Source organism: Hypanus sabinus, chromosome 12 (genome assembly GCF_030144855.1).
Source record: "Hypanus sabinus isolate sHypSab1 chromosome 12, sHypSab1.hap1, whole genome shotgun sequence".
Classification (NCBI taxonomy): Eukaryota; Metazoa; Chordata; class Chondrichthyes; order Myliobatiformes; family Dasyatidae; genus Hypanus; species Hypanus sabinus.
This window is the reverse complement of record NC_082717.1, coordinates 48,757,346-48,773,241: the sequence shown is the minus strand read 5'-3', so window position 1 is coordinate 48,773,241 and position 15,896 is coordinate 48,757,346. Positions and strand designations below refer to the sequence as shown.

General features: G+C 39.6%; 1 protein-coding gene and 1 long non-coding RNA gene across 5 annotated transcripts in view; one reads left to right on the top strand and one right to left on the bottom strand.

Moving 5' to 3' along the window:
• Positions 1-7,002, bottom strand: part of LOC132402487 (uncharacterized) — an 81,507-nt gene extending 74,505 nt beyond the window's left edge. The window contains exons 1-2 of one of the 2 annotated variants that reach the window (XR_009514919.1): positions 6,483-7,002; positions 5,989-6,089 (exon numbers count right to left, since the gene is read on the bottom strand). This is a non-coding gene — a long non-coding RNA (uncharacterized LOC132402487). The remainder of the gene's footprint in view (positions 1-5,988; positions 6,090-6,482) is intronic. The other variant, XR_009514920.1, reaches the window with a different exon arrangement.
• Positions 7,003-7,366: 364 nt separating this feature from the next.
• Positions 7,367-15,896, top strand: part of dusp10 (dual specificity phosphatase 10) — a 33,196-nt gene continuing 24,666 nt past the window's right edge. The window contains exons 1-2 of one of the 3 annotated variants that reach the window (XM_059985902.1): positions 7,367-7,721; positions 8,129-9,082. In XM_059985902.1, the coding sequence (XP_059841885.1) occupies positions 8,176-9,082 (907 nt within the window). In that variant the 5' untranslated portion in view covers positions 7,367-7,721; positions 8,129-8,175. The other 2 variants (XM_059985903.1, XM_059985904.1) reach the window with 2 other exon arrangements.

Below are 15,896 nucleotides of genomic sequence, written 5' to 3'. Positions count from 1 at the left end.
TACAAAGAAAAGATTTTCAATAGTTTTACTGACCAACTTAATTGTATTTTGTAAATATACACAAATTTAGAATTTGATGGCTGCAACACACTCAACAAAAGTTGGGACAGAGGCATGTTTACCATTGTGTTACATCACCTTTCCTTTTAATAACACTTTTTAATCATTTTGGAACTGAGGATACTAATTGTAGTAGATTTGCAGTTGGAAATTTTGTCCATTCTTGCTTGATATAAGACTTCAGCTGCTCAACAGTCCGTGGTCTCCGTTGTCTGATTCTCCTCTTCATGATGCGCCATACATTTTCAATAGGAGATAGGTCTGGACTGACAGCAGGCCAGTCAAGCACACACACTCTGTGTCTACAAAGCCACGCTGTTGTAACCCGTTCAGAATGTGGTCTGGCATTGTCCTGCTTAAGTAAGCATGGACGTCCCATGATGGCAACATATGCCTCTCTAAAATCCTAATATACGCCTCAGAGTCAATGGTACCTTCACATACATGCAATTTACCCATGCCGTTGGCTCTGATGCACCCCCATACCATCACAGATGCTGGCTTTTGCATCTTTCGCTTATAACAATCAGGATGGTCATTTTCATCTTTGGCACGGAGAACTTGACGCCTGTTTTTTCCAAAAACTAGCTGAAATGTGGACTCATCTGACCACAGCACATGGTTCCACAGTCTTTCGGTCCATCTGAGATGAGCTCGGGCCCAGAGAACTCGCCGGCGTTTCTGCATAGAGTTGATGTATGACTTCCTCCTTGCGTAATACAGTTTCAAGTTGCATTTCTGGATGCAGCAAAGGACTGTGTTAAGTGACAATGGTTTTCCGAAGTACTCCCGAGCCCAGGTAGCTATAATTGTCACAGTAGCATGTCGGTTTCCACGGCAGTGCCACCTGAGGGCTTGAAGATCACGTGCATTCAACAGTGGTTTCCGACCTTGCCCTTTACACACTGAGATGTCTCTGAATTCTCTGAATCTTTTCACAATATTATGTACTGTAGATGTTGAAAGACCGAAATTCTCTGCAATCTTGCGTTGGGAAATGTTCCTTTTGAACTGACTAACAATTCTCACAAATTTTGGCACAAAAGGGCGAGCCACGACCCATCCTTGCTTACAAAGACTGAGCCTTTGACGGACGCTACTTTTATACCCAGTCATGATACCTCACCTGCTACCAATTAGTCTGTTCAGGGTGGAGTCTTCCAAACCGGTGTTACTTGAATATTCTGTGCACTTTTCAGTCTTATTTTAACTCTGTCCCAACTTTTGTTGAGTGTGTTGCAGCCATCAAATTCTAAATTTGTGTATATTTACAAAATACAATTAAGTTGATCAGTAAAACTATTGAAAATCTTTTCTTTGTACTTTTGACAGTTAAATAAGGGTTCACGTTAATTAACATATCACAGATTTTTGTTTTTATTGCATTTTGGAAAATATCCCAACTTTTCTGGAAATGGGGTTTGTATGTTTCTATGGATTTGCAAAGTTATAAAATTAGCCCCAGCACATAACAGAATGTCTGTTAGAGCTCCAAAAAATTCTCAAGTCCCAACATGAATCAGAATCTTATCAGCCTCACCATTTGATATGAATCAAATTTTGAAGTTTATCAATTGCGTATCCAGATCTAAACTAGATTCAAAGGGCCATTACTCTTATTTTAGAATTGCAAATATGAATTCAAAAGCTCACTGTGCAGAATAGTCATCTCTACCTTTCATCTCAGATTCTGAATACTTGAATTTCCTAATTAGCCAGAGATCTAAATAGTTTCACAAACAAGAGAAAATATGCAGATGCTGGAAATCTAACAACACACACGATATGCTGGAGGAACTTAGCAGGCCAGACAGCATCTGTGGAAAAAAGTACAGTCAACGTTTCGGGCCAAGACCCTTCGGAGTACTCATCTCTTTTTCTCCAGTCCTGCTGAAGGGTCTTGGCCCGAAACATCAACTGTACTTTTTTCTATAGATGCTGCCTGGCCTGCTGATTTCCTCCAGCATTTCATGTGTGTTGCTTATCTCTATTGTTTTCTCAGTTTTTAACAAAGGTGTTCAGGGTTAATCAACTATATGCCATACTCAATTATATTCTAAAGCTATAATTGGCATACTTGTATTCTGTCTTTGGTCAGAGCTTTCAAAAGATAAACTTAAAAAACTAAAAACAGAAAGAATTTCTTTTAAATCAGATTAAATTCAACAATTAGGTTAGCATAAAATATACAGTATATGTTTTTTCAAGCCCAGAGGCTTAAAAAATAATGCATGATTTCATCCTAAAAATGTAACAAAAATGTGGAAAATATTTGTGGCTATGTTTTCCTTTAAATGACTTTCATTAGTGTTTCTATTGTATAAATGTACAAATAATTGGAATTTTAAAATAATTCCATTGATAGAGAGTGTCTCAAGGTTACAAGTGCATTGAAAGAAAAGTTTTAATGAGTGCCTTGTAGAGAAAAACAATATGGAGAGCTTTGGAGATGAAATTCCAGAGATTAAGGTTTAGACTCCTGGTGATGCAGCAATTCTGCAATGGGCTGGAGTCTGACCTGGAAAAGCATCAATTTCTTGACTGGGTTTTATGAATGAAGGAGATGCCAGATAAGTGCAAGAATATGGAGGTATTTGAAAACAAGATGAGGATTAAGGAATCGAATAATCAGAAGCCAGTGAAGGTTAACCAATATGGATGATTGTGGCTTGGAGTTTGAGATGTTCCAAGCTATTAAGAATGATAAACAAAACAGACCATCCAGGATGGCATGGGTATAGCTGTGTCTGCAAGTTACAGAGGCATCGATGAGCACTTCAACAGCAGTTAAACCACGAAACAGTATCAAGCAATGTTACAGAGTTAAAAATAGGTAACCATAGAGATGACACAAATAGAGTGTCCAAAGCACAGTTGTCAAATATGACTTCCAAGGTTAGAAACAATCTGGTTCAGTTTTGGATGGTTGCCAGTGAGAGAGATGGAGATAGTTGTCAGGACCTGTGTTGGGTACTAGAGCCAATGAAGGTTGCTCTAGTGTTCCCATTTTTTTGAAAATTGTTTTTCTTTTTTCAAGACTGTTTGTCAGGCAAATAGTACAACAATTTAATTAAAAAACAGGCCACTTCAGTCTAATTCAGAGACTTCAATCAAATTGAATCTTGTTGGGGGCAGAGGTCCAACTTAAGAATTTTGGGTAATAAGGATATGAATTAGGGAGGCTAAAACCAGAACAATGATGTGAGGAACAAAGTGAAACGTCAAGCTAAAGGAACACATGTAATGATAATTCCTTCCTTGCTTTTTCTATACTCTATTTTTGCTTTGCGTAATTTTGGAAACAAATAATGTCCCTAATTCACTCCTAGGCTCTTCTGAGATCAGTAGTTATGGATTTATGGAGGACACAGTCCTTATTATCTGCCATCAGACAAGCTAATACAATGAAATTAAGCTGTAAAAGAACCAGGTAAAAGATGTAAAAACAACTCCGCCCCAAAAAAAGTATTAAAGATGCACTAATCCAGGAATAATAATAGCTTTTTATGACTCATCTATAACGAGATTTCATGACTTACTTTGATTCTTACAATTAAAGAATTGGCTTAGGAATAGGAAAGCCTTTAAAGGCAACGTTAATAGCTCTGTGGCACAGTGATTAAAGAGGGAGACAGAAAAAGAACAGTATCCAAAGTATTCACAGAAAAAGAAAGCACACAATGGGAGCCAGAGAACTGTTACTCGAGTAGAAACAAACTTATAAAAGTGTGAGCAATTAATTCTTGTCTTGAAGCAAAATAGCCCTTCTTATTTTATAAGGCTTAACATCAGTGATTAAGTCCTGAGAATAGTTATGTAAAATTTAGCTCAACCTAAAATAGACCAAATGAATGCACCAACTCTAAGGGCAAGTTGGCTGTGGAGGTGTCATTATTTTATATCTATTTCATCCTGACTATATGCTAAATGTTATGGTCTAAATAATAGTATTAAATTTAAGTAGGGAATGTCTTTAAGATTAATTTAAGTATAATTACTACTTAAAAGGTTAAATCTATCATAGGCATAGAATCATAGCACAGTACAGCATGAAAACAGGACTTTCAGCCCAACTCATCCATGCCCATCTAAGCTAATCCCATTTGCCCTCGTTTGCTCAAATCCCTCTAACCCGTTCCAATCCATATATCTGTCCAAGAGTCTTTTATATGTTTTAATTGTACTTCCTCTGACAGATCATTCTATATACATACCATTCTGTATACAGTAGCTCCCCAGGTCTCATTTAAATATTTCCTTTCTTACCTTGAAACTGCACCTTCCTGTTTTTCATTCTCTTTTTCCAGGAAAAGGATTGTGTGCATTCACCCCGTCTTTGTATATCCCTTGACATTTTATACACCACGATAAGGTTACCCTTTAGTCTCCTGCACTCCAAGGAGTAAAGTTCTAGCCAATCCAATCTCTCCCAATAACTCAGACCCTTCAGTTCCAGCAACATTCTTCTAAGTCTGCTTTGCACTCTTTTCTGGTTACTAACAGGGTGACCAAAACTGTAGCAACGCTACAGTTGAAGCCTTGCCACCACCTTGTACAACGGCAACAAAACATCCCAACTTCTATACTCAGTGTCTTGACTGATGAAGGCCAGCATGCCAAACTGCTTCTTCACCACCCTGTCTACCTGTGGCTCTGCTTTCAAGGAAGTATGTACTTGTCCTAGCTCCCTCTGTTCTGCAACATTCACTAGGGCCCTAGGGTTCACTGTGAAAGTTGCAATCTGGTTTGACTTCCCAAAGTGAAATGCCTCATACTTATCCAGACTGAACATCTACTATTCCTTGGCTAATGTAGCTAACTGTTCAAGCTCCCCTTGTAGTACTGAGTAACAACCTTCACTATGTTACCACCTGTTTTAGTGTAATCTGAAAACCTACTAACCAGTTCTTGTATCTCCTCATCCATATTGTTTTATAAATGACAAACAATCTTTCCCTTGATGATTAAAATCTGTACCAATTCATTGGAACCCTTGGATATGCCACTCAATAAGGAACATAACATCTGGGAAGTTCCAATCCACAGGTACCCAACCTTTTTTATGCCATGGACCAGTACAATTAAGCAAGGGGGTCTGTGGATCCCAGCTTGGGAATGCCTTACTTGGATGCTCTTGAGTGCCTAGCAAAATGTAAGTGCATCACTTCATAGTAACAACCTCGCTGGCCCATCTAGCACTTTCTACTAACCATGGCATCATTTGCAGTGCCCACATTAGTCTCAACAGCCCCTTTAGAAGCCATGGATCTGGAGCAGATGATGCAGCAGTCAACACCACTGCTCACATCTACATGTATGCAAGGTTGCTCTCTCTCTGTGGAGTTTGTGCGTTCTCTCCATGACACTGTGTGAGCCCTCTAAATGCTCCAGTTTCCTCCCACATCTCAAAGATATGCTGGTAGGTTAATTAGATACCTTAGTTCCCTCTATTAAAAGTGACAGAAGAATCAGCTAGTGCCATTTGGCTGCATTTAGCTTATATGCCTAAACTTTTCCTGCCTGTCACCTGTCCAAAAGTGTTTTAAATATTGTAATTGTACCTGCCTCTACCACTTTTTCTAGCACTCTGTTCCACATACTAACACCCCGAAAAAGATGCCCCTCAAGTCCCCTTTAATCTTTCCCCTCTCACCATTACGTGAAGTCCTTCAGTTTTAGACACTCCAGTCTTGGGGAAATATATGTGACCATTCAATGTATCCATTTCTCTCATGATTTTACATGTCTTTATAAGGTCACCCTTCAGCTTTCTACGCTCCAGGGAGAAAATCCCCATCCTATTCCTATAGCTGGTGACCAGAACGACCCATAACATTCCTGCTGTGGTATCCCCAACATCGTAACATGATGTCCTAATTCTTCACTGCCCCAACCAATGAATGCAAGAGTGCTAAAGGTCTTCTTCACCTCCTTCTACCCGTTTCACCACTTTCAGGAAAATGTGCGCTTGTACTTCTAGACCCACTGTTCTGTGGTGCTTTCCAGGGCCACTTGTTCAACTGCACTTCCTGCAAAATATGGCAGCAAATTATGAACAACTTTGAGGAGATTTTTTAGGCATAATTTCCTCCAATTTTAATTTAAAAGAGAACACCATAATACAAGGGGTTCAAGCTATTAGCTGTTTTATAAAAACATTCATCTTTAAATTGCTTTTCACATTTTCAGAATGTACAGAATTGCTTCATGGGGTTAACACTTTTGAAGGGTTGTAACTTTGATTATGGGAAACATGGCAGCCAATTTGTAATTTCCAGAGGCATGTCACCAGCTTCGGATTCTGTTAGACTAACTATCGTCCAGAATATAAAGAGAAAATTACCAAAGCAGGGAATTAAAGTGTGCATAATTTACAAGATACCCGTTTAAAATCTCTTCTGGAAAAGAAACAAAATTGATACCTGAATATAAATTATGTTTAATACTGAAGGACTTGGCATGACAGGGGATTCGATTGACGGTAATCAGCACCCGGAGGATATTTTCTACACCCGGACACTTTCGTGTTTGGGAGGACAGTATGTTGGTTTTCAATCATGTTGGTATGATGATCAGCACACGATACACCCACCCTTAGTTTCCGCCAGGTACTGCAACTCGCCGATCTTATACACTGGAAAATAACTCTTATTTGGAAGAAATATTAACGGAATCAAATTAATCGAGCAAAGGAGAAGTGATACGATTAACCAGAATTTGAAACCGCTTGCGTTCTTCGTGTTAACTAATCAAACGTCGCCCAACCAATTACCTGGCCGGCGGCACTGACATCAGCGCTCGACATCCGGAGATGATCATTTTACCATGCTCCTCAAGTTAAACTCGTGTATTCATGTCAGGTCTGGGTTACGTTCCGGCGCAACGTTAGCGGCTGTTTTTTTTTAATGCAGTACTGTATGCTCAGCCGTAACACTGCAGAACCTGGTTAAGTTACTAGCGGATACAAAATAAATTATCCATTCCGCCGAAGCGCACGGATCCCAGGAAATGCCAACATAATACTTTCATGGTCACTTTCCCTTGTAAGTCTATTCCCTCCCCCCCCCCCAAAAAATGTGAAACACTAGGATCTGCACGGAATGATTTTAAACTTATTTTTATTTAAAATAAAGTTCATGGACAAGCATTGATGCGAAGAAGTAAAGAAAAATGAAATTCAAAACAATGCGTGTGAAAGGCATATCTCCGCCGTGTCTGCCTCGCTACGGTCAATTTAATTGCCTCGTTGCTGCATGCGCTGTAAACACTGAATACCCACTTCATTCCGGGTCTGGGCTCCGTTTTCTGCCCGTCCATTGGCTGCCAATGATATCATGCTTGCGACATCGCGTTCCCCCTCCCTCCGTCCGTCAGTTTAGCTCCCGCCTTCCGCGACTGCCGATTGGTGAATGCGTCAATAGGCGGTTCCTTGTCCAGAAAGTGTGAACTGCAGTGGGCTAGCTTCAACATCAATCACACAAGCGGCTCCGCCTTCGAGACAGGTTAAATTAACGCGCTGTATAAGTGCTGCCAAATTAAAGTGGCAATGATCGTGCTCGTATGCTGAATGAGTAAAAGTCTCGAAATCGTAATAAATAACAGAAAGTAAATAATTAGAGGGACACGCATGTCATCAAAGTTCAGCAGAAAAACTCTGTGATGTAAGTAGATTTTATGAATGTGCCAAGGAGCTTGTAGAGGACTACTGCAGACTGGACGTGCCGCTCTCTCGCAGGCTGGGGACAAGTGTGCGCGCTGTGTGAAAGTGAGTGCGAAAGTGAGTGAATGGGGGGGGGGGGGTGGGGAGGGGGTCTGATTCCGTCTGGCTCTGCGATTAAACCAATCCATCTTGAAGCTTTATTAGGATAATAATTATCGAGCTTATTTAAAGTCAAGTCTACTGCTTGCCAACTGCTTGCGTTCTTCGCTCCAGTTTATTTTTAGTTGAGTTCTCCGTCTATTTGCAGCAGTGTGCCTTTTAATTTATACCACCCTCCCCAACATGCACACATACACACCCTCCCCTCTGCTCTGCTCAATGCTGACAGTACATTTGATCCCGTTTCAGTCCATTTAGTCCTCGGATCGACAGCAGCGCCCAGCACCATTATACAGATGCCTCCATCCCCTCTAGACGAACGGATTGTTGGTGTGGTGGCATTACCGAGGCCGGTCAGACCGCAGGAACTCCATCTCCGCTTGGATAACACCTACGTGGCTTCTACTCCAGCGATCACTGCCCCGACTATTACCAAACCAAATATCCAGAGCACGACCCTCAGCCCAGCGGCTGAGGTTTCGTTCCGAAGCGTCAACTTTACGTATATGCCATCATCCAACGGCTCGGTGCGCTCCCTGTCCTGCGGATGCAGCGGCGCTAGTTGCTGCACTGTGACTACCTACGAGAATAAGGGCAACGGGGGCGATCAGACCCAAGGATCAGCGGGCAGCAGCAACCTCGTCCCAGCCTCCGCTTCCAAACTCGGGACTTCAGCAAACTGTGTCTCCTGTGCGAGCAATCAGATGGTGAGCAACAGCAGCAGTAATGAGAACGGTGGCACTCTGAATCCCCCAGCTTCTGCTTCTGCCGGTAGACTTGGAGGACTTCTGTCTCCTCCAAGTGGAGCCACTAAGCACATTGCCGCCGTCCGCACGATTTACCCCACCGAATTAGCCAAGAAACTGACCAAATGCAGCAAGGGCCCCCAGTCACAGAGCCAAGGTCCTGTGATCATAGACTGTCGCCCTTTCATGGAGTACAACAAAAGCCATATCCAGGGAGCCGTCCACATTAACTGTTCGGACAAGATCAGCAGGCGGAGGCTGCAGCAGGGCAAAATCACGGTCTTGGATCTCATCTCTTGCAGGGAAGGCAAGGACTCCTATAAAAGGATTTTCTCCAAGGAGATAATAGTTTACGATGAGAACACTAATGAACCCAACCGGGTAATGCCCTCCCAGCCACTGCACATAGTGCTGGAATCGCTGAAACGAGAAGGCAAGGATCCGATGGTTTTAAAAGGTATTACGATTTAAATATTTCATTCAGTGTGTAGAGTTAAAGGATTTTAACGATTGGAGGTTTCAGAAGATGATATACATGTCATTGCAATAGGGTGCTGTATGTTATAAAATACTATTTAAATTCGTTCCCTACTTCAAGGAAGTTACAGAAGGAATTGAGTATTTGTACACAAAACATTTTGTGAAACTACATCAGTTCCTTTTAACATTTCGGAGCTATGGATTTTATTCAGTTCAGTCAGAACATATTAATCATTTGCGAGAAGTTTTAATATATAAGGCAATTAAATTTGAATTAGATTTTTTTGTATTATTTTTGAAACGGGATTTTGAATGAAAACCATTGTTAAGAAAAACCACTTCCAGGAAACAGAGGAGAGCAGCCTGAAAAGGGAATACTGTATGTGTGGCACGTCCCCCTAACTACTGTGCATCAGTGCATTTCCAGCAGCAAAATGCCCATTAAGGTTGATCCATGCAGATACTAACAAGTTATGAAAGGTCCTAATTGCAAGACAAACAAAATCTTCGATGCAGTGTCATTATGGACATTTGACTTAATGATATTGACTCTGCTTTTGAATGCAATGCAGTAAATGCAGTTTTTCAATCTCAGTGCAGTTAATTATCATGGATGAAGTGAGCACTAACAATATAAAATGCAGAGCAGGTTAGCTACTGCAGCACTGACCTTCCAAACAGACTGATGTAGGTATGAGTCCTCTGGCATCTTGTCACTCATTCATCTGGCAATATTTGGGACTGAATCTCCCAAATTTAGCCAGGCTGCCAGGTAGACCACTTTTGCAAATCAGGTCTCCTTCAAGGGGAACACAATGATTTTGGCTATCCAACTCACATAGTATGTTTCTTTTGTTGAGTTACTGCAGAGCAATATGTGACCTTCATTGTCATTAGGCCTACCTGGAAGAGAGAGCCTACAATGGAAAATGTGTGAATATGGTAGGATGGAAGAGGACATATTAGAAGACACATGGATGAGTATTTCAATATTAAACCAGTTGCATCAAGAGTAGCATGGTGAAGTATTAAGGCCACAAACACAAAAACAGATTTAACAGGAAATGTCAAATCTTTGCTAGTTATTGGCTAGATAGTTGTGGCAGTTTTACGATCCCTTTGGAAAGATTGAAAATCCAGAAAGGCCCCTAGATTAGCTCCACTGATTTGCAGCTTGAATCATGAGAATGAAGAAAATTGAGCATTTTTATTTTTGAATTTACCAAATGAGGGGCATTAGGTTAAAAGTAAAGAAATGAGACCATTAAGTGGAATGGTTTATGTGCAAAAATAAAATGAGTCATTAGAATTCATGCTTACCCACTGGAGAATAAATTAACTCAAGACTGTGATTGACAATGAAATGCTAGACATCCTAAATTAGCACTTTGTATCCCTTTACATATATGAGGCAAGGGGAAATGTATATCACTGACAAAATAATCTAGAAGAAAAGGGGAGGAGTTCAGAACATTGAATATGTTTAACAGTGTTAATTGAAAACATAATTGAACATAAAAGTAGCCAAGAATACAAAGCCCTGTAAGCACCACTTCAGATGTTAAAGAAATGTGAATAAATTGCTGCCACAATTATTAGACATATTTTTCCATAGCACTCTATACTTTGTAATTCTGTTTTTGGATTAGAAAACTGCAACTATATTTGCTCCATATTTTCAGATTGGAAGAACTACAGTTCTGAATGTTTAACATAAGTACTGGGGAAGTGGCAAATATATTGTCAGACTCCATGACTGAACAATTGAGCACATAGTAGCAGATTAGAATTGGGTGGATTTATGATACATTGTATGATTAATTTAATTGCATTTTTTGTGGTGATCATATATATGAGCCTGTGGGAAGAACGATCAGCAAAAACAAGTGCTAATGTTGACTTGGAAAAGGAAGATGCAAATAGGAATAATGCTTCATCTAGTTAGAAGAACGACAAGTGATGTTTCCCATGAAAAATGGGGCATTGCTTTTCAATATGTATGTGGATAACTTGAAGAAAAGAAATGGACATTGTATATTCAATTTGCTGTCTCTAATTCAGGGAGCATTTTAAAGTTGGAAGAGTTGGTTAGATATTGACTGTGTGGGCAATAATTATAAGATGGACTGAAATTTTGGATCTAAAAATTGAAAGGAAACCTTTTTTTTAAAGAGGATATGAAATGTAAAGAAACAGATTTATTACTCATGCTAGGCAAGTAGACTCCTTTTGGGAGAAGAGAAAAAAAGGAATCAAAAACTCTTGTGGGATATTGAATACGTGAAAGAGGAAGTTATGTAGAACCTTGCTCAAATGTCATGGTTTACCATAATCAACATGAACAATTAACTACCTCAGGAAGAATATATTAGTCTTGGTTAAAAAAAAATGCAGCATTGATTAACCAGAATGATCCCAGAGCTTAGAATGTTGGATTACGGGGGAGGATTGCGAAGATTTGGCTTGTATTCTGATTTTAAAGTCATTGATCAAAGGAATGGTCATGCTATCAAGGACTTTAAAATATTAAAAGGACTCCGTAAAGTAGGTATAGAAAAACAATTTCATCTGACTGGAAATGAGCTATAGTCTTAAAACTAGACTTCAGCAGGGCATAGAAATTGGGTGCCCTCTCCCACAAAGGTCTTTTGGATGGCCCATACAACTGGGACTTCAGAGGAAGTTTCTTTTTCTTATTAGACAATAGTGTTAAGAGATGTAGTGTTTCAATGGACTTAAGTGAAGGCAAGTATGCTTGTCAGTCAGAATGATGAGCTGCCATTCTTGTGAATCTATAGGCTGAAACTTGGGCCTTAATGGATTTTAATCTCCATATGGTAATTTCATCTATGTAAATTAACTCACCATAGATTAAAATTACATAGTGTAGGTATACAGGCAAACTTTTCCCAACAGGTCTGTGCTGGTGTTCATGTCCACACATTTTGCATTATTTCTAACTGGAATACCAATGCTAGTTGTTGAATTAGTATTCAGTCAGAGGCTATAGAACTGAAAAGCTGTGGGTTGAACCTCCACTGTGGCAGCTGGAGAAATTATCATTAAAAGTCTAGTGTCAGTAAACTTTTACATTTCCATAAAACCCCATCTGGTTCACTAATATCCTTCTGAGAAGGAAATTTACTCCATTGCCTTGTGTGGCCTATATATGTCTTTATTTGCTTGGCTTTTAACTGTCCTCTGAAATAGCCTAGAGGGCATTCAGAAGTAAACAAATGCTATTCTTGTTAGTAAAATTTATATCCTGCGAGAAAATTAAAAACCTTGTATTTCAAAATATCATCCATCTCTTCTCTTTTGAAAATATACAAGCTTTTTGGCTTCACATCTACTGTGGTGGCAAGTTCTACCTTCTATCCATGTGATAATTTTTCATTATTCCACATTGGGTTTATTTGAAACCATCAAGTATTCATTGTCATTAAGTTTGAATTCTCCCACACCCTCCTGACATCTACCTTTCCAATTTGCTCATTATTTTGAAAACATTCATTGTCCATTTTAAATCTTTTTCAAACAAGAAATCTCCAACGTGGTCAGTCCTTCCTGATATCTGTGTATTCTTTCTGTTCTGGTATCAGAGTTGTATATCAACGTTGCACTTTCTCCAGTTACATTAACCTGATGGTGAGGTAATGGGCATTCAGGCCTGTTGCAAGAGTTCTGGCTGCAAAAAGCCCCTTCCACTCACCAGCCTTTTAACCTAATTTTCTATTTTTCTATTTTCTTATCTTGTCCTGATCAAAGTTACCTTGAAATAATGTTACCTCACCTACTTCACATGGGTAGGAAGATTAACATCCTAATGTACTTTGGGTAATATGCTTCTTGTGAACTGTTTTTATTAAATATACTTGGATATTTTTATTTGGTCTGAAATATATGAGCTACTGGCTTTGACAATTTAAAATATCTCTAGTTTTATTCAATCAAATCATTAATAATTTTAATAATTCTTGTGCATGCACACACTTTTCATCATTGGAGTGTCAATTTCCTGGAAGTTTATCCCTTAAGGAAATATGGGAGTATCTTTACCACGACTATAATCATTAAAGTGGGTTGGGGGGGGGGGGCATCTCACCACCATTTTCTCAGGGGCAGTTATAAATGAGTAATAAATACTAGATTTGCCTGTGAATGGGGGGGGGGGTGGGGAAGCATACACGGCTATCCCATCCTACACTCACAAGCTAAGGAAAATACTTTAACACCTAACTAGAGTAGAGAGAAGTAAATGTGATCTTGCATTGGTGGCAGACCTCACTCAGTTTTCCCAAGCTTTGTCAGTGCTGTCAGATTCTTCTTTCTGCAGCTCACCCAACTAATACCCAATATCCTAGTGGTAAAGACAGACCAACACCTGAGAACCAAGCCATTGCCGATTAGTATCTGACACTTAAGCAGGTTAGCATGACTTTTAAATTGATAGTTCTATAGAGCAAAACAAGAAGTGGCTGTTGGCGAACAAAACTGAAGGAAGCAGCTTCCAAGTACTATAAGAAAAACTTTGTATTGCTATAAAGGGAAAGAGCAGGAAACTGGAACTAAGTAGAAAATACGTGCAAGTTCTGTACAGGATGGCAGAGCAAAGTGTCCTTTGGCTGCTCTAAAATGTTTTTTAATGTAAAGATATAATATCAAAATAAAATGGTGGTATCAGTAATTCAGGAACAGCTTCTTCCCCTCTGCCATCTGATTCCTAAGGGGACATTGAATCTTTGGACACTACCTCACTTTTTTAATACACAGTATTTTTGTTTTTGCATTTTTTTAAATCTATTCAATATACGTAATTGATTTACTTGTCTATTTATTATTTTTTTTCTCTCTGCTAGATTATGTAAAGCATTGAACTTCTGCTGCCAAGTTAATAGATTTCATGTCACATACCGGTGATAATAAATCTGATTCTGATACAATAATGGCTCCATGTGTGATATAACATTGCATTGGTTTTAGTTTTACTCTTCAAACTCTCAACATATTTATATGCGCTCTAAACGGCTGCCCTATCATTCAGTTTCCATTTATGTTTGCAAATACTGTTGCCTGGAGAGAGAGCATGAGTACGTCCAGACTCTGGGACTGAATGTCCACTCCAAGTTTGGTATTGGCAGTTAGGCCTATCGATGTTTCAAAGGTTTCTGAATATAAATTGAACTGGAGGCCACAGCGTTGTTTTCAGGATTGAATTACTGTTTAAATTGAGGATGGTTCAGCAAGGGAGTGTGTTTAGAAAGGTGTTGATAGATGCTTAGGACTACATAAAGCTCTTATTTTATCAACTTGAAATAGAGAACTTAGATTGATGATATAATATGAACAAGAAAAAGGGCTTTTTAAGACAGATTTGCATTTAACCTTTTGAGTCAGGAAGGACTTTTGATAATTTGCTTATATCAGGACTTCACAAAAAATTTGCTTATATCTGATTTGTGTACGCATTGACTTTGTTTAGATCAATCCAAATGATCTCAAATAATTTAGAGTTGTAGAATTTAACAAGGTTGCAACAATATCTAGTTGTTTTTGATTCAGTTCATCTTTTGAATTCAGCTAAGGAGCACCTCAGCTCAATTCCTTTTGATATTATAATGTACTAAATTCATAAAATTTGTATGTCACATGCTGGTCCATCAAGTATGTTTTTTTTCATTCAAATCTTATGCAGTGCATAGGTCAAGAATCCATGTAGTTGCCTTAAGCTGTCCAGTATGCACTGCATAATGCACTTGCAGGAATTGAGAAAGTGTCCTTTAATAGTTCTCAATATTAGTAGGTGCAAGCAATCGAGTTGCAGGTGATGTCCTCCAATGGGGTTTCCTACTTCTGGTTCATTGAGTATTGGTAGAGGCCGGTCTGGGATGTTAGGGTGGACTCCATTAATGGAGAATGCCTGTGCATGGTTTTGTTGAACATGAGGAGGCTGATGCATGAGTAGCCACCACACAGTCCTTGACAGATCAGGGTCAGGGTCATGGAATGAAAGACAACTGAGGACCCTACACTACTGCAGCCTCCTTCCACCTTTACCACCATTGCGATGTCCAATCACAAACAAGGGAAAATCTGCTGCTGGAAATCCAAGCAACACCCACAAAATGCTGAGGAACTCAGCAGGCCAGGCAGCATCTGTGGAAAAGAGTACAGTCAATGTTTCAGGTGATGTGTCATCATCTACCGCCAACAAGATTTTGAGCAAATGATTACTGATTTAGTGCTGAAGTACATTGATGCTACAACACAATGGAGGGAAATTAACAGGATACCTTCGGGATGTGTACACAAAAGTAATCAATATATTGTATTTTGTCACAGTCTTGTGTTCTGGCATCTGTAAATGATGCACTGCTGTGTTAGCTAACAATTCTCATGCACCATCAAAATGCTTTTTTGATACTAAGTTACTGTGGTAAACCATCACTGCAAACTATAAAGAGGCGAGCGAAAGCAAAGCAAATTCAAGAGATGTGCATTGCAAAATTGATGCACTTGGAGTTGGAGTTGTGCTGTTTGAAGTGAATAATCTGGAGAGGAGATGAGGCAGAAGAGTTCTGTTGTCCATCCAGCTAACTCGGGTGTGAGGGTAAATCACTCTGTGCTGAGCTAATTTGGAGAGGTTGAGAATGGCTTCTTTGGCATCAAAATCCAGGCCTGAAGAGAATCACTGGGCGGTGTGTTACAGGCCCGGAGCGATTCACTTCAGCAGAGCTTGGGTCCTAATGCGAGCCATGATCCACTGTTTGGACAATTTAAATGCTGGCCCA